Source organism: Macaca fascicularis, chromosome 15, assembly GCF_037993035.2.
Source record: "Macaca fascicularis isolate 582-1 chromosome 15, T2T-MFA8v1.1".
Lineage (NCBI taxonomy): Eukaryota > Metazoa > Chordata > Mammalia > Primates > Cercopithecidae > Macaca > Macaca fascicularis.
The window spans coordinates 81,103,386-81,127,204 of record NC_088389.1 but is presented as its reverse complement, the minus strand read 5'-3'; the positions used below and the strand labels follow the sequence as shown (position 1 = coordinate 81,127,204).

The window sequence follows — 23,819 nt, the reverse complement described above, 5'->3', positions numbered from 1 at the left end:
GAATCACAAGAAAGTAAATTGCTGTTGTTTAAGCTACCTGGTCTCTGGTATTTTGTTATGACAGCCCAAGCTGACTTAATAGACTCCCTCATTGCTGTTAGGATGGAAGCCTTTGTTTCGTCCAAAGGGGCTTGCAGGTTCTGGCTTTTGCCAGTGTCTTCAGCTTCATCTCAAGTGCTCTCTCCCTTCCTCTCTGATTTTCATCGGTGCTGGTCTCTTGGAGGAGCCATGCTTTCCCTATTTACCCCTGGGCCTTTGCACATCCTCCTCACAGTATCCTCAGTGCCTGACATACAAAAGACATTCAGTGACTATTTTTAAATGAACAAGTGGCAGAAATTACAAGGTAGTCAGGTTCTGACCTGTGATGGCGGAGGAGGAGATACTGTGGAAGGGAAACAAGCATATAAAAAAGACAACACATTTGACTGTCATGTTATGTCTGATCATGACTGTTTTAAATGACATGAGCGTTGAGTAGGCCAACTCACTTTCACTCTTTTTTCAGACTTCATCATATTCTCAACAACAATCATAGCAGCACATTAATATTACCCTTTAAAACATAAACTGTTAAGGTAGTGCTGTTGGGAGATTGTGACCGGAGTTGTTAGTTACTTTTTTTTCCTGGAACTGACTTTTGCCCTCAAGGTTTGCCAGTGCAAGAGGTATATTTGGTGGGAAAGAGGAAAAGACAAATACAATGATGGTTCAGGGGAATGATATCAAAGAGAATTAATTAGAAATTGGAAGTTAAAGGAAGAATAAGCAGAACAAATTAGTATAGAGGTTGGTATACTGTTCCACTGCCTCCTTGTCTGCTGATATATTCTGGAGCATGTTTCAGGCCTGCACTAGGCACTGGGAAAGAGGGATGAACAAGATCAAAATCACTGCCTTGCAGGAACTCAAAAAATTTGTAGAGACATGCATATAAACAACGATACTTTAAAATACTATCTAACAATACTATCTAAAAGGGGCCATGGGAGCACAAAGGGGTTTGGAAGTCTTCATGGGGAAGAGTATAATTGGCCTAGTAATAATGTGATTCAATAGGCCTATAGGCAAAGGAAGGAGATTATGGATTTATTATTGAAGGACAGTAAAGCCTAATTGATTTTAATCAATTCTTGTTCATTTCCAAGAAAGTGTTTACCAACAGCTTTTAACAATATAAACAGATATAAGAAGCAAATTTTTAAAAATTTAAAAGATTTTTGCACACTGAAGTTGCATGTTGATTATAGCCAACCCAAATAGATCCTTTCCTGGGAACAGAATTTTGATTGGGTTTGGAATCAGGGGACCTGGGTTTCAGTCCTCTCTCTGTAACACCTGGCTGTCTGAACATAGCACACCTGGTCACTTCACTCCCCACGTCCTCAGCAGTTCTTACTGCTGCTGCCTTCCCCACTCTTCAGCACAAGTATGTACCCGTGGGATGATATCTTCCCATCAAATCATAAGTTTACTTCTGCAGTGATTCTTTTTTGATGGGTGGTCAGACCTCCTCATTCCTACAACCTTCACCCCACATCAAAAGTGTAATCCTTCGTTTTGCCAAAACAAAACAAAACTAGACTGCATAGGCTAGTGAATGTGTTTATTTCCCTCTCACATTCCCTTAACCTCTGCTTGCCAGCTCAGTGAACCAGTGTACTAAAGAACTCTTGTAACCTGAGTTGATTTGATAAGAAAGCTTAATATAGGTCCCTTCTAGAAAGTGCACTCTCAGTAGAGAATTGCATTTTGAAATGTAAATCTCAAGTTCATCACTCCATAACAGGTGTCCACAGGCACATTATTTTGCTTTTCAAGATCATCTGGAATGACACCCTTTAGACTAATTGCCCTCAACCTTTTAATTTACCTGGATTTTTGGAAAGTATCTGTGCTTCCTCCTTCAGCCACATGTTTGTCTGAGGCAGAAGCATTTTGGAAGTTTATAGTTACCATATCCGTGAGTTTTCATATGATATCACCTTGTTCTTAGGTAACAGGACATATATTGGTGCTCATAGATTGACACTAATCTCTTGCATTGGTGAAGTACTTTACAGTTGACAAAGCACTTACTCAATTATATTGTACAGTCTTCACATAACTTCATGTATAACTGCCCTGTGAGGTAGCTTTTATTTATCCACATATTAGAAAAGTTAAGAGGTAAGACAGTTTGCCCACAGTTATCAACCTAGTAAGTAGCACACAATGTCCATCAACAGTTGAATGAATAAACAAAGTATGGATTATCTATACAATGAAATATTATTCAGCCATAAAAGGAATGAAGCAGTGATGTATGTCACAACATGAGGAACCTTCAAAACATTATGTTATGTGAAACAAGCCAGAGACAAAACACCACATAATTATATTATTTCATTTATATAAAACATAGTAGGTAAACCATAGTAGGTAAATCCATAGAGACAGAAGTATATGTGTGGTTACCAAGGGTGGGGTGGAGTTGGGGGAAGGAGCCTGGGCAGTGAATGCTGTAAAAAAATTCTTTTTGATATGATGAAAGTGGTCTAATATTAGAGTATGGTGATGATTACATAACTCTGTAAATACACTAAAAATCACTGGATTGTATACTTTAAGTGGATGAACCTTTTATGGGATATAAATTATATCTTTACAAAGTAATGCATTTTATCTTCTTTCCCCTACATTCCAGAGCTAAAGGACAAGTAACTTCAAAAGTGCTGCCTTCGGGCTCCCTTCCTGGTACATATTCTGCTTCACTTTTGCCACATCATGAGAAGGGGTAGCCAGTCTCTTAAAAGTCTTTTCTTTCTAAATATTCCTCTATCTCTTCCTCTCAGATCTCACTTGACTAACTAAAAGGACAGCCTCCTAGAATCCTGATATTCGCTACCTACCACTCACTGGCAGATGTTGACATTAGCACATTACTAAGCCTAAGCAGAGTTAAAAGGAGACTGTTTCCTGTGTCCTTTCTGTATTTTGTTTTTTGACACATTTTCATCAGAGCTCTGCAAGCAGTCAACTCATTCAAGAGCAAGTCTTCCACATGGCTTGAAAAGCACTAGGCAGAAACTTGAAAGAAAAGGAAGCCATTAGTGCTGGGTTGGAATCCTGCAATAGTACTTAGCGCCTGTCTTCAGTTTAGTGTATGAGTATAAGCACGCTAAATCTATAGAAAATCCAGAAATGTCTGTTATTTATAAAATGCTCCCTATATATTTGTGTGTGTGCATGTATGAGATTTGTGTTTATGTAAGAGTGTGACATATAACTACAGTTGACCCTTGAACAATACTGATTTGAACTATGGGGTCCGCTTATGCACGGATTTTTTTTTTCAACCAAACGTGGATGGAATATATAATATTCATGGGATGTGAGCCCTGCCTGTGCAGAGAACCAACTTTTTGTATATGTGAGTTCTACAGGGCCAGCTGAGGGACTTGAGTATGTAAGATTTTGGTAGGCACAGGGATTCTAGGTTCCAGAACAATCCCCTGCATACAATGAGGGACAACTCTATTGGCACAGAGTTGACTGAGGCAGTAGGAAATGGAAAGATAAAGCTGGCAGCTCTGTCCATACGTGGAAAGCGTAATGGGAAGGAAGAGCTTAAGTTAGCAGGTAGGTGGTATGGGATTCAGTGACATTACTCTGCATATATGTTTCATCTATTGCAGCAGCCTTTCGTGTTACATACTTATACTCTGTGGGGGCAGAGGACAAGTACAGTTCTGATACCTGAGACTGTGCGAAGAAAACAAGCCAGGAATTTGTGTAGTAGGGGAGCCTCCACAATTTCTTGTCTGATTCAGCATAAGCCTGTATTGTTTATCAGCAGGGAGTCAGCTGCATTGCAGGCAGCAGACCTCACGGCTTGGGGTGGAAGCAAAGTGGAGCATCTGTCAGTGCATAGCCTTCTTAGACGGTGATGAGCTGCTTAGCATTCAGGACATTCAGCCCAAGATTATAAATGAAATGTGTTTGTGTATGTATGGATGAATGGATATGTATGTCTGCCCTGTCATTAGGAGGCTTTTTACATTTTTTGATTTAGATCATAGAATTACTACAGATATTAATTTTCTAATTTCATACCTCAGACAGGAATCCTTCTTTCTGAGTTTTGTGTGGTTATATTTTTGGTCCTAATTTCTCAGTAACAGGACTTTTATTTCCTCCATAGAGAAGTCAGTGATTTTTCTGTCTGGGGTCTCTTCTTGCATGCCCCCTGGTAGCCCATCCACTTTTATGACTACCTCTGCAGTCTCTTTATATCTCTTTCTTATTGTTAGCTAAGGTAAAGCTTATGATTTATTATTGCATCTATGAGCATGGTGCCAGTAGCTTCCTTTGGCTTAGGAAGGAAGAACATTTATCTCAGGATAGAGCTTCACTGCCACATTTGGTGACATAAAATGCTATATGGAGAACTGACTATACTGAGGTGTGAAATACATGTAGGAAGTCTCTCAGATATATTCAAATATCCATCAGCTTGCAGTCTGTCCCTGATGTTGGCTTTCTGCAAAGCTGAAATGCCTACCTTGAATGGATGGGAAAAAAGTGTCCAAGTCTTAGAGCCCTGCAGCCATCAATTACTGTACTTTTCATGAGCATTTCCTGTGGTTCCAAATGATATTTCTGTAGGCAGAAAGTGAGATGGAAGAGGGCAATATTGTACACAAAAACATGAGGATGTGAACAGAGCAGCATTGTTCACCATAGCAAAGACTTGGAACCAACCCAAATGCCCATCAATGATAGATTGGATAAAGAAAATGTGGCACGTATATACCATGGAATACTATGCAGCCATACAAAAGGATGAGTTCATGTCCTTTGCAGGGACATGGGTGAAGCTGGAAACCATCAATCTTACCAAACTCACACAGGAACAGAAAACAAAACACCACATGTTCTCACTCGTAAGTGGGAGTTGAACTTTGAGAACACATGGACACAGAGAGGGGAACATCACACACCAGGGTCTGTCGAGGGATTGGGGGATAGGGGAGGGATAGCATTAGGAGAAATACGTAATGTAGATGACAGGTTGATCGGTGCAACAAACCACCATGGCACATGTATACCTATGTAACAAACCTGCATGTTCTGTACATATATCGCAGAACTTAAAGTATAATTTAAAACAATTTTAAAAAGTAAATGAACAAATAAAATTTATCTGAGAAAAATAATATGGGGATGTAGTTCCTATTATCTGATTCCTAGTGTCTTTTGGATCATGCTTATTTTGTCTCTAAGCCCATTGTATTAACCTACATCACATATATGCAGTTTGCACTGCCGGAAGCTATCAGACTGTTATTCTAATGACTCTGAAAAGATTGTTTCAGCCGCACCCTACTGCTACCTCCTTGCCCATCCTCTGGGCTTGCTTATACTCATTAGGGAAACTTCTTTGAATGTTGTGACCTTGTTCTTTCCTAATTTTCCCTTTACTTTCTGTTTTTTGGTTTTGGTTGGTTTCTTTGGTTCTTTCCCTGCTTCATCTTTAATTGTTATTGATGCTCAGGGTTCCTTCCTTGACTCACAACTGTACTCTGGATGCATGTTCTCCCTGAGCAGTCACCTCTGAGCTCTGACAACACTGAAATATATGCACTCTCCTGTGCATATGCTACATTTGTTGCTTGTTTGCTTTTTGTCATATAGAAACTTCTATGTAATAAAGCTTCTTCCCGATCCCATGTCTGTTCATCTGGCTTACTAATTCCTTTCAGAATCAGCCCAGCCTACAGGAAGCTTTCCCCAGCCTACTCTTCTCTCTCAGCTATGTTCTAATTGTCCATGATGAACTCTGTACTTTTGTTAATGTATGTACACCATTGTATTGAAATGATTTGTTTATATATACAGTCACCTAAACAAAACTGCAGGTTCCCAGACAGCATGTGCCTATTTTATTTGCATTTAAAACCTTCAGTGCTTGCAAAGTCCCAGGTATATAGTAGGCATTCAATTTGAGTGCTGCTATATTCATTCCATTTGGTGGGTTTAATCTTAACATGTTTTTGTGTTTTTTTTTCTAAAGAATGGAACTTGTACCAAAATAACCCTAATCTGAAAAAAAAAAAAAATGTGTCATAGCATTTTCTTTATAAGCACCTTGCATAGTACTTTCTCTTTTCCTCCCTTTCCTAATATATGGTCTGCCTGTGTTATGCTATAAATAGTACTGCAGCAGGTAGAAATTGTAGCAGTTAGGGTTCTCCAGAGAAACAGAACAGTGATACATGGATATACATACACACATACATATGCATGCATATATATACACATATGTATACATATGTGTGTGTGTGTATATATGTGTGTGTGTGTATATATAGAGAGAGAGAGAGAGAAAGAGAGAGAGAATTTTATTTCAAGGAATTTCCTCATGCGGTTATGTTTGACAAGTCAGAAATCTGCAGGTCAGGTCAGCAGGCTCAGAAACTCTTGGTCAGAAGCTGATGCTTCATTCTTGAGGCAGAATTCCTTCTTCCTCAAAGTCAGCTCAGCTTTGTCCTTAGGGCTTTTCCATTGATTGGATGAGGCTCACCCACATTATGAAGGATAATCTTCTTTACTGGAAGTCAACAGATTGTAGATGTTAACCATTTCCACAAAACAGCTTCACAGCTATTGCTTTAGTTTGGTTGAACAACTGGATACTGTAGACTTGTGAAGTTGATGCATGCAACTCACCATCACAGAAATAAGCATGAAATTTATAGTTGTAATGTATCTTAGAACTCTCCTGATTACCCAGGCCCACCCTGTTCTGGCCCCATTTTGTGGATGAGGACATAGGCCCAGGGTAGTTTGTAATTTCAATTCACAAAATTGGTTAGTAGAAAGGGGCTAGCCAGAAACTTTCTCTTAACAAATGAGAAATCCTGATTGACTTGCTTTGGACTTATCAACTGAGTCATCAAGCATTAGGTTCTAGACCACTTAGTAACCAGCTCAGAAATCCCAAAGTAATTACTAGCACTTTTTTTTTCCTCTTTATGAGTTGCTTTTTTTTTTTTTTTTCTCAAGGGGATTTATGACTAGCTTTAAATAGAATTCAAAAAACTACTACATGGCATAAATCAGACCTCAAGTCTTAGATTCTGTTATTAGCAGACACTGTCTTTTTATATTTTGTGTAACTTCAATGGGTTATTGCAGTGGACTATGAAAATGTATAAAATTTTTTCCTATTGCCAGGGATGGGAAACTATGGAAATATCATCCCTGCTTGCTGAACTGCCCTCTTAAATTGCCCCTTATCCGATGATAAACTAAATTATTTTGGGGAGTTGAAAAATAGAGAAATGCCAGTTATTTTTTGTTCAGCACATTGTATATACTCAAAAAATTTTCTGTAATACAAAAACAGGAAACCTTGCAAATGAAACTATGGGTAGTTATAAACCATCTTTCCAGGAAGGAGCTGAAATCTCTGTATGATCCCTCTATCATAAATTTTTCCAACTTCTTTTGAAGGATGTAAGTAATTTGCCCCATAGTCTATGGGAATTTTTCATCTTGGGGAAATGGGGCTGAAAAAGTTATTACTTTTAACCCCAGTGAACCACACCAGAAACAATCACAGCATCATACAAATCAATTTCTGCATTTTCCATAAAGTGTTTGGCAAGGAACAAAATAGGCTGGAAGCTGGGAAAAAGGCCAAGTACTTAACTCACTCAAACTTGTTTTAAAGTTTTTAGCTCTAGATATTCAAAGAAAATCAGTCTTCATCCTGTTGAATTTGTGGGAACATCACTGTTTTTTATATTATATAAAAGGAAACTTTCCAATTTTCTTAAATATACAATTTTTTGATAGTGAGAAATAAAATTATCTCAATTTAGATAGACAGAATGCCTTTACTCATTTTCTAAGAAAATGCTAAATTTCTGGATAGGAAAATAAATATGTATTTTTTGAAATCCATTTTCAAAACATCATGGCATTTAAGCATTCCAACTTAATGACAGCTGAGAAAGACTAGTGTGAGACATACATTGCGTAAAGTGAATCCACCCTGTCTATTATACATGGGGATACCACCATCTGGAAAAACAAGATCTATGTGTATTTAGCCAAATACCAAAAGAATACTGCTGAAATTTCACTCTTCTTTTTCCCTCTAAATATTTGATATGTCATCAAGTATTGTATTGTATTTTTAAATGTTTTAGTACTTTACTAAATAACGAAGAATAACAAAGAGCTTTCGCACAGTCAGAGGATGGTCTTTTATATATTATCAGAGGTGATGCCTTTCTATAAATATTGAGAATACAGTAGTGCCCTACAGGGCTAGTTATTATGTCTTTCTAAAGAGCTTGTACATTAAGTAATGTTGTTCTTTAATAATACACTTAAATTACGTTTAGATTTTTTTGCTAAATGTATGTAATAGTTTAAAATTCCATCTTTCATTTAAGACTGCTTATTAAGGAATAATAATCCCTTATTTAAATTATGCTCTTTGATAGTTGACAAAGGGCTTTTACACATATTTTCTCATCTAATTCTAAAAACAGAGTCAGTGTTAGATGATGTTGGTTTTCATTGCTCAGGTGAAGAAATTGAGGCAGCAAGAGGTTAGGTGTTTTCTTTTTCACACAACTATTAGGTGACATTTCCAAGACTGGAATTCATGTCTCTTGACTCTAAATCCAATTTTTAAAAAGCTTGCCTAAAGTGACTCTCATTTACTGAATTGTCATTGGTATTTCTTTGTACATATAAATAAATAATTTTATGGATTGCCCCATAATGCAGATTAGGCAGGATACTCTATGAATTCTGATTTCTACTCTTCAAACTTATGCATACTTAATTTATAGAATGTTAATTAAAGTAATTCTGTTTTAATATGAGTAAACAAATGGTGCTATACTTAAAATTATGGTGATTTTTCAAAAAAGTATTTTGGAAAAGTATTATATTTATTTTCCATCAAATGTATGTGAGTATACACACAAAAACACACTTGCCAACATTTGTGTATGTTTATATATACAAATATGTGCATATGCATATAAACTAAAATACATGTATTTAGATGGCACCAGGATTAATGAAAAGAATTAAGTCATTAATGCTAGTTGCAGTTGTAATGAAAGTCATTTAGTGGATGAATGCAGAATAGTTACAACGAAGATAGAATTTTCTTTAGCCTTGGCTGTAACTAAAATGTCATACATCATAGTTTGTTGAATTTTCTTGCTCTTTCCCTGTTGTTGATAGAGTAAAAGATATACTTTGGACTGGAGATTAAACTCTTAAGAAATACAGACCAATGCTGACTCATAGTTAAGGGTCCTTATTTAATTTACATGCAATTTTTAGTTTTAGAATAATTCATTGAGATAAATATTTTCTGCTCTGCTCTTCAAGCACTATGTTAATTACTGAAGACTCAGACATTTTCAAATAAAAGAACCTATGATAGATGATCTCTTCCGTTAGCAGCTTACAGTTCATATGAGCAAATACGCTCAGCAGTTTTACTCATGGAGTAGTTCATTCCAGGTAATCCAACAGATGATGTCTCATTAAGAGTGCAGAGGAAGTGCGATAACTTCCAGTTCGGATGGGGAGTCACAGATGATGGAGAAGATGTCATCTGGGTGGGCGTTTTTGGCAACTGGTAGAATTTGAAGATTAGAAAAGGGAAATACTTTCAGGTACAAAGCAGAGGGAACAAACAGCACATTTGGTGGATGGTAAGGAAACCTGGCTTTGCATGATGAATAGTGGCTGAACAAAATCAGGGAAATTCAGAGGTAAATAAACTGGCAATGTGGGAGGCATGAATAAATTTGGTCTTAAGTCTATTGAATTTCACTGATGATGCGATTTTCAAGGAGACCTTTATAAATGGCAGTTTGTAGGCACAGTAGTTGGCTCTTAAGCATTTAGTAAATGAAACACAATGCTGGGAAGAATCAGAGCCACCCCTAGAGGATGGAATGTCTTCTGCATAGAGGTGACAGCTAACTGGGGGAGGATGAGTCATTATTGGAAAGCAGGACAGCATCCTTTGGGCTGAAAACAGTAGTCATTTATTTAAGCTATCTCTGGCTGGTGGTTGTCTTTGACATTTTTCTTATTTGGTATAGGAAAAAATGTAGCACAAGATGTCCGATACTGCAGGCTTAAAATTAAGACTTTTAATTTAAAGCGTGAGTTGATTGTATTAGTTATTTTCTTTTTTGAAAATTGAGCTATTTGAAATACCATCCCAGAATGAGGTGGGCAGTCTTATTTGCCTTGGTTTATGCTGCCTCTAAGGCATCTTTACATTAGTATTTGCAATCTTTACTGAATACCTCTTGTGAGGAAGACAATAAAGAATAAGAGGAAAATGAGATTTTTAGTTTGTTGGGAATACAGAGTGTATGGGAAGTGTAATAGATTAGAAGTATAAAGTCTCAATGTTGTACTAAATGGGCACCTTTAAAGGTTTTGAACCATCAGTGTTTTTAGGCTTTTAGGTGGTACAGGGGATTTGTTTTTAGGAGTTGTTTTTAGGGTTTTTTTGGATGATATAGGGGGACATATTGGTTCACTTGTACTGTTCTGTTTGATTCTCATATCTTTTGCTTTTAAATAGGTGAACAATTTCTCAAATGGCAGATATGTTAAAGTGTACTAAGTGGCATCAGATAATATTCAGTACTGTAAAGTCTCAATTTTAGATATCACCTCGCTGGAAAAATAATAGCATCAAATAAGCGGTACCAGGTAAGGAGAAACAGAATTCATTATCAGTGAGCCTGTATTCCTTACCTTGATCCTTATGCATAAAATAAAAGGAAGTTTTAATAACATTATTTAAAGAAAAGGAAGAAAAAATATTTGCCATACTCCTAAGGAATGAGTCAGTTGTTACATAGTCCACTATGTTTAATTCAGGGCCTTGATAGATTTAGCTCCTTTGTGACTTGGAAAAATAGCCCAGAGAACAATATAGATGTTATTTTTAATATTACTTTTTCCTCCAGGAATCTAATTACATAAGAATTTTTTTATATCAACCAACCAGTCAGGCCAGTATCAGTGTCTAACTGCTAACATCATTCGCTATATTCGGTGAACTGTCTCTGTCAGCAGCTCAAATGTCAGCTTTTATAGAGAAGAGAAAAGCTGTCTCTTGTTCTCATTCTCATTTAGGCACTCCTCCCTTTTTCTTCCTTTCCCTCTCTTCCTCCCTCTCTCTTTTTTGAACACACACACACACACACACACACACACACACACACCCCAAATAGTTAAAGCCAATGGATTGATGACTTGACCTCAGTGTGTTGTCAAGACTAGTTCCGAATTGTTAATGGCCAGTGGGATCCAAGTATCTCATTTGATAGAATGATCTAGCTACTGTGGTGCTACGATGTTGATGGATGCAAGAGAGGAAATTAAAATCACTCTATATTTAACAATATAGGATTGAAAATGTGAGCTTTTGATAAGGGAAATAGTTTATTCTCTAGAGTTGGTCAAAACATGATTAACACAGGGTTACCAGGATTCTCTATTAATGAAGGCGTCTCTCAGCTATATGTTTCCTTGTGTGTCTGTTTTTTAAATGAAATTAAATATCACAGGTCACAGGTCACATGAGGGGTTGATCTATGATTCTCTTTGACAAAAAAAGAATCTTGGAATATAGTGAGACAGTCATGTAGAATGGAGACAACAATTGATTTGGGGTTTTGTAGAAAATATTTCTTTATTGTGTGGGAGTTCAACTAGATTAGAGTTTCCTAACCCAAGTTTGGTGGTAAACTATGTACTTGAAAAATATGACACAGGAGGGAACTGACATGTGGGCTAAAACTGCTGTCACTGAGCAAAATGAGAGGGAATCGGTGTGACAGTAAAAATTGGTTTGGTGATACGGATAATATTATATTAATAACCTTTACTGAAACCTGAATATGCTGGTCCACTCACTGGCGGTTGTTTTGTTTTTTTTTTGTTGTTTGTTTGTTTGTTTGAGTCTGAGTCTGAACTGTCACCGAGGCTGGAGTGCAGTGGCACAATCATGGCTCACTGTGGCCTCAACCTCCTGAGCCCAAGCAATTCTTTCACCTCAGCCTCCAGAGTATCTGGGACCACAGGTGCACACTACCATGTTCAAATAATTTATTTTTATTTTTGTAGAGGCAGAGTCTTACTTTGTTGCCCAGGCTGGTCTTGGAAATCCTGAGCTCAAGCGATCCTTCTGCCTCAGGCTCCCAAAATGCTAGGATTACAGACTTGAGCCACTGTGCCTGGCCTCATAGGTTCTCAACTGAATTCTAACCTCCCCCCCACCCAATTTCTAGTTTGGTAAAAACCCTTACGAATGCAGACCAAGAAGCTGGCTGACAAACAAGATCACAGTTGGTACAGGCTTCAGGTTAGGTGGTATTGATGTCAGACACATCCTAAATCTGTGAAGACTGCTGAAATAGGGCATCATCAGTCAGCATCACTCAGGGCACAAGTTAAGTGAGAGGGCTGATATCAAGAATTAAGAGTGAAGGCATGAGTACACCTCTAGCCTTCTGAGTCTAATGGAACTTCAGACAGAAACAGCCAGCACCACGGACAGCTCTTCAGAGCTGTTGGGTGGATTTAAAAACTCCTAGGGGTTTTTCCTGGAAAAACTGCTTCTATTTCTTCCTAGCTAAAGAGGTCTACTGTAGACAAGTATCGTACTTTATGCAACCCCCACTTTTTTCATCTGCAATGTAGTAATGATATATATTCTATATAGTTCTCCGGGTATACATATTAAATGATAAATTGAAAGTGAAAGTATGTGTCAGTGATACAAATTTAATAACCTTTCACTTTAAATCATTGCCCTTTATCTACCTAAGATTGTATTATGTCAAGGAAAATTGCCAGCTTCTTCTCAGAGTATGAAATAACAGTTAAATAAACTGATGGGAGAAACTGGGATACGGTAAACAGATACACATTTTATTGGTGAGAGATGGGAACTAGGATTTATTGTATACCGTTAGGGTCAAACATATGCTCTTATAATTCTTATGCCATTTAATTTTCATAACCACTCTGTGTTCCTATCAAGGAATGGAGCGTCAGTCCATGTCATGCTCTTCCACTGTGCCATGTTTCTCCTATTCCTACTGATGGGGTGGAATGGGTGGCATCTGGTATGCAGGGCCAGAGTGATGGTAGAGTTCCAACTCGTGGCTGTCCCAAGAGTGGTCTCTTTTGAGAGTTTTCCTGATGGCAGGAAGTGGAAGTGAAGAACAGACAGAGGGGGTAAGGAACACAGCTTAGGCCCCCCAACAAGGAGATATCAGCGCATTCCTGGCCACGAGGTGGAGCAGGGTATCCAGGGGCCCTTTGGAGGGAGGTGAACCAGGTTGTTGCTGAGTTTACTGTGGGTTGGTCATGGTAGGAATCTTCTCAAAGACCCTTAACCTAGCTGATATTGAAGGAAATTAAAAATCATACTTTGATATCTGTGTGTGATAACTTTATGTAATACAGTGACAGCTTAGGGAAAAGCATCTATCTTTACAATTAGGGTATTTTAAAGGGAATGAAAAAATCTTGTGCCATTAACGTTTAGTATTTCTGTCTTTGATAAAACCAGAGTATATTTTGTGTGATCCCTTGGTGTTTAATTTGAATCATTATTTCAGAACAATTTCAGAACATAATAGTGTATCTAATTTTTATGAACATGAGTTTTACATGTGATTAATGACTCTTTTCATTTGTTATTTGACAAATATAAAATGTGTGATAAAAAATGATCAAGTAGCAAAGAAATGCCCTCAACAACTTTCCATATGTTTTGTCTTGTGTACATAAGGATGTAGACAGCTTTATGAGACAGACTATACTATACAAGTACTTTTGTCTGAAGATTAGCTGGGCTGAGACTTTTTTCTTTTTATAACAGCTTGATAGATGTTTGTGATTATCTGTTCAATAGCCCATTTAGGACTAGGTTGAAGAAACAGCAATTTTCTACATAGGTAGCATTTTAGATCTATTATCAGAGGGAAATGATTATTGTATGGTGCTGTTGTCCTTTAGAACTTTCAAGAGGAAAATGTTAGGATTAGGTAGTTATATAATGATTTATTTGATGGAAGGAGCACTGAGGTGGAAATCAGAAGGTACAAATTTGAATGCTTGCTTTTATACCCACCAGATGCATAGCCTTTAGTAAGTTGTTCAGACCGTCAGACCCACAGTCTGCTGTTATAAAAATGAGACTCTCCACGTAACTCAGGGAATGGTTGTGAGATTACATTAGATGATATTTGCGAAAGTGCTTAAAATGTCTAACACATTTTTTAAAGAAACTGTTTATAATAATCCTTCTTTGTGTTTATTTTCTACAGAAAGTGAGTGAGAAGGTTGGAGGAGCTGAAGGAACCAAGCTAGATGATGACTTCAAAGAGATGGAAAGGGTAAGCCTTCACTACTGCCTAGTGTTCCCTTTGACATAAAAATGTCTGCCATAATTAGAGGAGAAGAGAAAACGGGAGAGGGCAACTGTTTTCCACTGGTCTCTGAGAATACATTTTGTTATTTACAACTACTTTTCATGTATATTTTAAAACATAAAATGTAAAATATTCTGTCTTCCCTTTGTACTGTCCTGAGAGCAAAACCTCAGTGAGGGTGAAAGGTCACAATGTGCTTTTCCTGATGGGTTTCATCATCATTTTTAAAAAATAAGGACAGCGTTGAGCTGATGTTTGACTTAGGGTGAGATGGGTAGAAAAGAAGCTGTAGAATGACATCCGAAATGTTTTTGGGAGAGTTTAAGTCACTTTCTGGCTTTAAGGACCTTCCTTACTAGATGATTGGCCAGAGGCAGCCAGGTATAGTGGAGAGAATACAGTTTTGGAGCCTGTCCGACCTTGGCTCAAACTTCCCTTTCTACCATGTGTCGCCAAAGTCCATCTATTGGTCAGAGACTCTTTTTACTATTTTATTATTATTATTGTTATGATTTTTTGAGATGGAGTCTCACGTTGTTGCCCAAGCTGGAGTGCAGTGGCATGATCTTGGCTCACTGCAACCTCCGCCTCCTGGATTCAAGCGATTCTCCTGCCTCAGCCCCCTGAGTGTCTGGGATTACAGGCGCACACCACCACATCTGGCTAATTATTGTATTTTTGGTAGAGATGGGGTGTTACTATGTTGGCAAGGCTGGTCTCGAACTCCTGATCTGCCCACCTCAGCCTCCCAAAGTGCTGAGATTATAGGCGTGAGCCACTGCGTCCGGCAGAGCCCCTTTTTAAGTGAATGTAAAGTGAGAATACTAATACTCATTTGGGGGATTTTAGTTAAGGATTAAAAATAATGTAGCTTATTTAGCTTTCTGCTTAAAAGATAGGTTCTCAGCAAGTGAGGGTACAAGTGATGAACAAAACATCTCATTTTATTTTTCTTGGGACATAAGCCATGTTTTCTCTTTTACTTTAAGGCTCTTCAGAGCAAGTGATACTTAGGGTTATGATTAAAAGTGTATATTACATTGTGCACAGAAACATTTTAGGTCTTAAGTGGGTGGTGGGTAATGGATCTGAGAGTACCAATCCTGTACTTGAACAGAAGAGGATGTTGCAATCCTGTGGCACCTAGAAACCGCATTTAAGCATTGTTAAGAATATTGCTTGTGTACTTCATTATAACAAACCAATTTTTTAATATTCTGATTTTTATTCTACTAGAAGTTTTTTAGGGACTGGATATTTTTTTAGTCTACATCAGATCCAACAGGCTACCTCAGTTTTGCTGTTTTTACTATGTTTGTATGAAGAGTCAAACAAAAAATTCCTAGGTATACATCAGTGTAGTATGGGAAATTTTAAAAAATCCTAGGTACTTTCTGCCTTGTCTTTTTTAGTTTTTCTCTTGAAGAGTTTATTGATGAATTCAATAAATATTTTCTTTGTGTCTTCCATGAACCAGGAGGTAGGATATAGACAAGGTTCCTGAGTGCATGAAATTCATAGTCTAGTGGGGAGGGCAAACTTGGGGCAAGTAATGACCAGCGTGGCAAGAAGGAAAACTCATGGGGCTACAGAAGCCCAGCACAGTGGAAACTCACCCATACTGCATTGTCAAGGAGAACCTTCCTGACAGTTAAGTGAAGACGGGGAAGAGTTAGCAGAGCCTGGTAAAGGAAACAGCCTGCAAGCAGGCAAGAGGGAATAGCTGAGTTCCTCCCTCCCCCCCAAAAAAAGATAAGTTGCCAAGAGGCAGGGTTTTGTGAAATCAGATTGCATAGTATTGACCCAGCTGGTCATTCTGGCTAAGTTCTTGAGATAGACCTCACTGATGCGTACCCGCTGGTGAGGAGATTTTATACTGGAATTTTGAGTCCCAGCCTTCAGAAGTCTGGAAAACCAGACTTACGGCTGAGGTCTGCCTGCTACGTGCTCCAGGTAGACCAAAGTCTGCATTGGTTCCTATTTCTTATCTCTGGATGGTTCTAAATACCACCTGATCCTCAACCCAAACTGGTAGCCACTAATATCTATAGTTCTGGAAATAGCATTTTACCCATCAATCTTGTAAAGCATCTGACACTCCAGGAACTGACACACATTTCCAAAATGTCTTGTCTTTGACTTTTCTACTGCCCATAAAATTGGAGTTCCTCACGTTTCATTCGAGCAGCCCATGGGTTAATCAGCCTCTGTCTTCACCCAGTCTTGCTTGATCCCTCCTTGTCCTTTGATGCTCCTCCTTCCCTGCACCCCTGGAGAGCATTTATAGTATGCCACGTGGCCAATGTCATGTAATTCATGAAAGATTAGGCAGGTATTTAGGAATTTGGAACTAAGTACCAGGAATCAGAATTTGACACTTCCTTTTAGCATCTGCTGGTACTAAAGGGAATAAGCTAGGCAGCTCACTGTCTAAACTGAGACAAACTAACTTTCTGTTTCTTAAATGAGACTAAAAAGAATAGGAAATTTGGATACCTGAGTAGAATCTATCACTGAGCAACTAATTAGACCTTTGGAGATTTATTTTGATGAGAAATGTATGCCAGTTTTGCAAACTAATTGAAATAAAAGAGAATCCTGCAAGGATTTTACTTCAGGCAAATACCAACAGACCTTTCTCTGAGTCTGAAAGTAAGGCATAAGGATTATTTCTCCTAATTTATAGAAATGTTTCTGAAGCTTTTATTTCAAAATACAGATATTCCGGCAACAAAGTAAACTTCTGATTGACTGAAGAACATACTCATGGCTCTTTACTTGGGTTTTTACCTGAGTAAATTGAGAGATTTAGGTTTCAGTGCAGTGTGGAAATTGTTTTGCTCTGTTTAATTCTGTTTATCTTTTGTTTCATCTGTGTCTCTATTGCAAATTTTGTACTCTCGACCCATGCTAAATTTACATGGATAGTGTAAGATTTATGTGGTAATTGAAAAGCACTTGCTTTGGATTTAGACTCTCAAATCTTTTCTCTCCTGTTAATTTATTATTCACACAAATGTTTTAGCTCAGTGTTCCCAAGCAGACAGAAGAATTGCCTTTCCATAGTTGGTTTTCTGCTCATCAGGCATTTGGGGTAGAGAGACCTTTGCTCATCTGTATTCTCGGAGGTGCAATTAGATAACAAAATGAAATAAATTAGAGGTTTGCTTTAAGCAGCACTACTGGGAGAGAGAAGTGGGTTTTCCTAGGGGTGTTTCTCTAATCAGCCACCCCAGCCGCTCTCTGGCTGAGGTGCAGTAAAATCAGCATGTGTATCCCTTAGCTCTGCAGCCCTCCTCTCCCTGAGCTGATTGGATGGAATCCTGCGGCTGTGCTGTCTCTGTAGGATCCCTGCCCATCATTATTTCTCTCCTCTTAAGTGCCTTGCATGGAAATCTTTTTGTTTTCATTTTAAATGCTGTCTGTTGCTTACAAGCTTTGTTTAACACAGGCTACATGTCTTACTCTGGTGCAACATTGGAGGATTTCTTCTTTGAAAACCTATAGGTTTTTTTTGTCAAGAGGAAGTTCTAAAATTTGAAGAACTCTGATTCCTTCTCAAATTTTCTCAGTTGTTGCAATGATTGTGTAGTTTTTTGTTGTGTTTACAGTTACATTCATTAATTTATTCAGAACGTGCCTCCATGTTAAGGCACTATCCCTGTCTTCAAGGGGCTTCCAGTTTTGATTTTTAAAAAATAGGTACGTAAATCAGTACCTTACAGAACATAGTGCTTGGTGTCCTGGGGAGGATTCCCATGGAATCTTCAGGCTGGGTATATCAGGCTTTCTAGAAGAGAGAAGGTGTCTGAGCTAAATCCTGAACATGTCTCTTGTCCCTGATTATATGGTTCATTCAGAATTCTAAGCTGAGGAATATAGTATCGCTTTTGCAGCCTGAAAATTATCCTGGGAAATCTCTACTGTTGAACCCAGAAGATGTACTAGGGATAGAAACATGTCTATAGGTGCTTCAACAAAAATGGGATTCTTTTTAAGGAGCAGCCTTGAGTTTTAGGAAGAGTAAGTTGTTGAGAAAGAATGCCATTTTGTATGAGAGTAAGAGAGGATTATTGGCAGAGTCGGTGTGGAGAAAGTCCAATAGGGAAATGTCCATGGTCATTATCTTCATACACTCAGTCACTGGGTGGAGAGGGGTTCAATTTTTCTATCCAGCGCAAGTGGTAGAGCTAGAATTAAGGAGTAGAAACCATGGGGAGATAGATTCTGGCTCAAAACTTTTGGCTCTCAAAGCTGGGTTTTTGGTGTGTGTTTTTTGTTTTGTTGTTTTGTTTGTGTGTGTGGTTTCTTTGCCTCAGGAATGACTGAATTCCCTATCACCGCCCATGTTTGACTCCCTAGTTCCCACTGCCCGTGTTGGAGCACAGGCCGACCCGCTAGTTCCCTGCCATCATGTGAGGCACACCAGTCATCTCTTGTGAGTTTTGTGTTTAGTGATTTGTTACTAATAATGTCACTTTTTAATGATGTCACTCTTACTTGGATTCCAGCGATCTCTCTCAAGTGGGAGAGAAAGGAGTAGAGTTCCAGCTAGAATGCTCTGAGCAACACATATCCCCGAGTGCACCTATGGACGTCTCCTTCATGGTGTGATAGGAAAGGGGGAGGCATGGAGCATTGTGCTAAGACACACACCCCCTGGTGTGGGGATGTAAGAAGGGCCAGAGTCCCAAACAAGATGAGCTGTTAAGACATCTTTCTCCTTAGTCTGAAATTCAGTGATAACAAGCTTCCTGTAAGTTACATGTTTGCAATATAGTTCCAAGCTTATATTCATTAAAGGTAAGGACCAAGAAAATTAACAGCAAAAAAATACATTGGAGCAATCACAGCATTCTAATAACCTTGTTTGTTTTTCTTTTTAACACGTCGTCAGTTGGGCTTTCTGAATACATAAGATAATGCTTTAAATCATGGCAGCTTGGGGACAGATGCATTAACTCTTCCGAGTCAGTAGGGGACTATTAAAAACATCACTCTTGTACCTGCCTGTATCTCGCTGCCAGACAGACCTTCCCAGGACACTGTTTTCATCATGTCTCCGTGATTGTTTATTTAGCTGTTCTTGTTCAGGAGTCTCAGTACTTTAAGTGGGTGTGTATACATTATTAATAGTTGCATTTTCTTCAGTGACAGAGAAGTTAAGAATTTGAACATATTTTAGTTTTTCATATGACATTTTAACATTTATGTTACCACTGTGAGTTACCCCATGTTCAAGTGGGCAATTCATCTACTTATTTATCTAATTTATTTATTTACTTATTTGGAGATTGAGCTCTCTCTCTTTTGTCCAGGCTGGAGTGTAGTAGCTCAATCATGCTCACTATCACCTCAAACTTCTGGGCTCAAGTGATCCTCCTGCCTCAGCCTCCCAAGTAGCTGGGACTACAGGCACACACCACCATGCCTGGCTAATTTTTATTATTTATTTTATCTTTGAGGTCCAATTTATTTCTTTTTTTAAACTTATTTTAAGTTCAGGGATATATGTGCAGGTTTGTTACATAGGTAGACGTGTCATGGGTGTTTATTGTACAAATGATTTCATCACCCAGGTATTAAGCCTAGTACCCATTAGTTATTTTTCCTGATCGTCTCCCTCCTCCCACCCTCCACCTTCCATTACGTCCCAGTGTGTGTTGTTCCCCTCTATGTGTCCATGTGTTCTCATCATTTTTGTCCCACTTATAAGTGAGAACATGTGCTATTTGGTTGTCCCTACCTGCATTAGATTGCTAAAGATAATGGCCTCCAGGTCCATCCATGTCCCTACAAAGAACCTGATCTCTCTTTTTTATGGCTGCTTAGTATTCCATGGTGTATACATATCACATTTTCTTTATCTAGTCTGTCATTGTTGGGCATTTGGGTTGGTTCCATATCTTTGCTATTATTAATAGTGCTGCAGTGAAAACATGTGTGCATGTGTCTTTATAATAGAACAATTTATATTTCTTTGGATATATATAGAATAATGGGATTGCTGGGTCAAATGGTATTTCTGTCTTTAGGACTTTGGGGAATCACCACACTGTCTTCCACAATGGTTGAACTAATTTACAGTCCTACCAACAGTGTATTAAAAGACACAGACTAGCAAATTGGATAAAGAGTCAAGACCCATCAGTTTGCTATATTCAGGAGACCATCTCACATGCAGAGACACACATAGGCTCAAAATAAAGGGATGGAGGAAGATCTACCAAGCAAATGGAAAAAAAAAAAAAGCAGGGGTTGCAATCCTAGTCTCTGATAAAACAGACTTTAAACCATCAAAGATCAATAGAGACAAAGAAGGCCATTACATAATGGTAAAGGGATCAATACATCAGGAAGAGCTAACTGTCCTAAATATATATGCACCCAATACAGGAGCACCCAGATTCATAAAGCAAGTCCTTAGAGACTTACAAAGAGACTTAGACTCCCATACAATAATAATGGGAGACTTGAACACACCACTGTCAACATTAGACAGATCAATAAGACAGAAAGCCAACAAGGATATCGAGGAATTGAATTCAACTCTGCACCAAGTGGACCTAATAGACATCTACAGAACTCTCCACCCCAAATCAACAGAATATACATTCTTCTCAGCACCACATCGCCCTTATTCCAAAATTGACCACATAGTTGGAAGTAAAGCACTCCTCAGCAAATGTAAAAGAACAGAAATTATAACAAACTGTCTCTCAGACCACACTGCAATCAAACTAGAACTCAGGACTAAGAAACTCAATAGAAACCACTCAACTACACGGAAATTCAACAACCTGCTCCTGAATGACTACTGGGTACATAACAAAATGAAGGCAGAAATAAAGATGTTCTTTGAAACCAATGAGAACAAAGTTACAACATACCTGAATCTCTGAGACACATTTAAAGCACTGTGTAGAGGGAAATTTGTAGCACTGAATGCCCACAAGTGAAAGCAGGAAAGATCTAAAATTGACACCCTAACATCACAATTAAAAGAACTAGAGAAGCAAGAGCAAACACATTCAAAAGCTAGCAGAAGGCAAGAAATAACTAAGATCAGAGCAAAACTGAAGGAGATAAAGACACAAAAATCCTTCCAAAAAATCAATGAATCCAGGAGCTGGTTTTTTGAAAAGATCAACAAAATTGATAGACCGCTAGCAAGACTAATAAAGAAGAAAAGAGAGAAGAATCAAATAGACGCAATAAAAAATGATAAAGGGGATATCACCACCAGCCCCACAGAAATACAAACTACCATCAGAGAATACTATAAACACCTCTACGCAAATAAACTAGAAAACCTAGAAGAAATGGATAATTTCCTGTATACTTACACTCTCCCAAGACTAAACCAGGAAGAAGTTGAATCCTTGAATAGACCAATAACAGGCTCTGAAATTGAGGCAATAATTAATAGCCTACCAACCAAAAACACTCCTGGACCAGATGGATTCACAGCTGAATTCTACCAGAGGTACAAGGAGGAGCTGGTACCATTCCTTCTGAAACGATTCCAATCAATAGAAAAAGAGGGAATCCTCCCTGACTCATTTTATGAGGCCAACATCATCCTGATACCAAAGCCTGGCAGAGACACAACAAAAAAAGAGAATTTTAGACCAATATCCCTGATGAACATCGATGCAAAAGTCCTCCATAAAATACTGGCAAACTGAATCCAGCAGCACATCAAAAAGCTATCCACCATGATCAAGTGGGCTTCATCCCTGGGATGCAAGGCTGGTTCAACATACACAAATCAATAAATGTAATCCAGCATATAAACAGAACCAAAGACAAAAACCACATGATTATCTCAATAGATGCAGAAAAGGCCTTCGACAAAATTCAACAGCCCTTCATGCAAAAAACTCTCAATAAATTCGGTATTGATGGAATGTATCTCAAAATAATAAGAGCTATTTATGACAAACCCACAGCCAATATCATACTGAATGGGCAAAAACTGGAAGCATTCCCTTTGAAAACTGGCAGAAGACAGGGATGCCCTCTCTCACCACTCCTATTCAAAATAGTGTCTGAAGTCCTGGCTAGGGCAATCACGCAAGAGAAAGAAATCAAGGGTATTCAGTTAGGAAAAGAAGAAGTCAAATTGTCCCTATTTGCAGATGACATGATTGTATATTTAGAAAACCCCATCGTCTCAGCCCAAAATCTCCTTAAGCTGATAAACAACTCCAGCAAAGTCTCAGGATACAAAATCAATGTGCAAAAATCACAAGCATTCTTGTACACTAGTAACAGACAAACAGAGAGCCAAATCACGAATGAACTCCCATTCACAATAGCTTCAAAGAGAATAAAATACCTAGGAATCCAACTAACAAGGGATGTAAAGGACCTCTTCAAGGAGAACTACAAACCACTGCTCAGTGAAATAAAAGAGGACACAAACAAATGGAAGAACATACCATGCTCATGGATAGGAAGAATCAAGATTGTGAAAATGGCCATACTGCCCAAGGTAATTTATAGATTCAATGCCATCCCCATTAAGCTACCAATGACTTCCTTCTCAGATTTGGAAAAAACTGCTCTAAAGTTCATATGGAACCAAAAAAGAGCCCGCATCTCCAAGACAATCCTAAGCCAAAAGAACAAAGCTGGAGGCATCACGCTACCTGACTTCAAACTATACTACAAAGCTACAGTAACCAAAACAGCATGGTTCTGGTACCAAAACAGAGATATAGACCAATGGAACAGAACAGAGTCCTCAGAAATAATACCACACATCTACAGCCATCTGATGTTTGACAAACCTGAGAGAAACAAGAAATGGGGAAAGGATTCCCTGTTTAATAAATGGTGCTGGGAAAATTGGCTAGCCATAAGTAGAAAGCTGAAACTGGATCCTTTCCTTACTCCTTATACGAAAATTAATTCAAGGTGGAATAGAGACTTAAATGTTAGACCTAAAACCATAAAAACCCTAGAAGAAAACCTAGGTAATACCATTTAGGACATAGGCATGGGCAAGGACTTCCTGTCTAAAACACCAAAAGCAATGGTAACAAAAGCCAAAATTGACAAATGGGATCCAATTAAACTAAAGAGCTTCTGCCCAGCAAAAGAAACTACCATCAGAGTGAACAGGCAACCTACAGAATGGGAGAAAATTTTTGCAATCTACTCATCTGACAAAGGGCTAATATCCAGAACCTGTAAATAACTCAATCAAATTTACAAGAAAAAAACAAACAACCCCATCAAAAAGTGGGCCAAGGATATGAACAGACACTTCTCAAAAGAAGACATGCATACAGCCAACAGACACATGAAAAAATGCTC

General features: G+C 38.3%; 1 protein-coding gene across 4 annotated transcripts in view; it reads left to right on the top strand.

The window, feature by feature from the left end:
• SH3GL2 (SH3 domain containing GRB2 like 2, endophilin A1) overlaps positions 1 to 23,819 on the top strand; it is a 232,440-nt gene that overhangs the window by 166,787 nt on the left and 41,834 nt on the right. For all 4 annotated transcript variants that reach the window (XM_065530483.2, XM_015437118.4, XM_045373289.3 and 1 more), the window contains one exon: positions 14,391 to 14,459. In XM_065530483.2, the coding sequence (XP_065386555.1) occupies positions 14,451 to 14,459 (9 nt within the window). In that variant the 5' untranslated portion in view covers positions 14,391 to 14,450. The remainder of the gene's footprint in view (positions 1 to 14,390; positions 14,460 to 23,819) is intronic.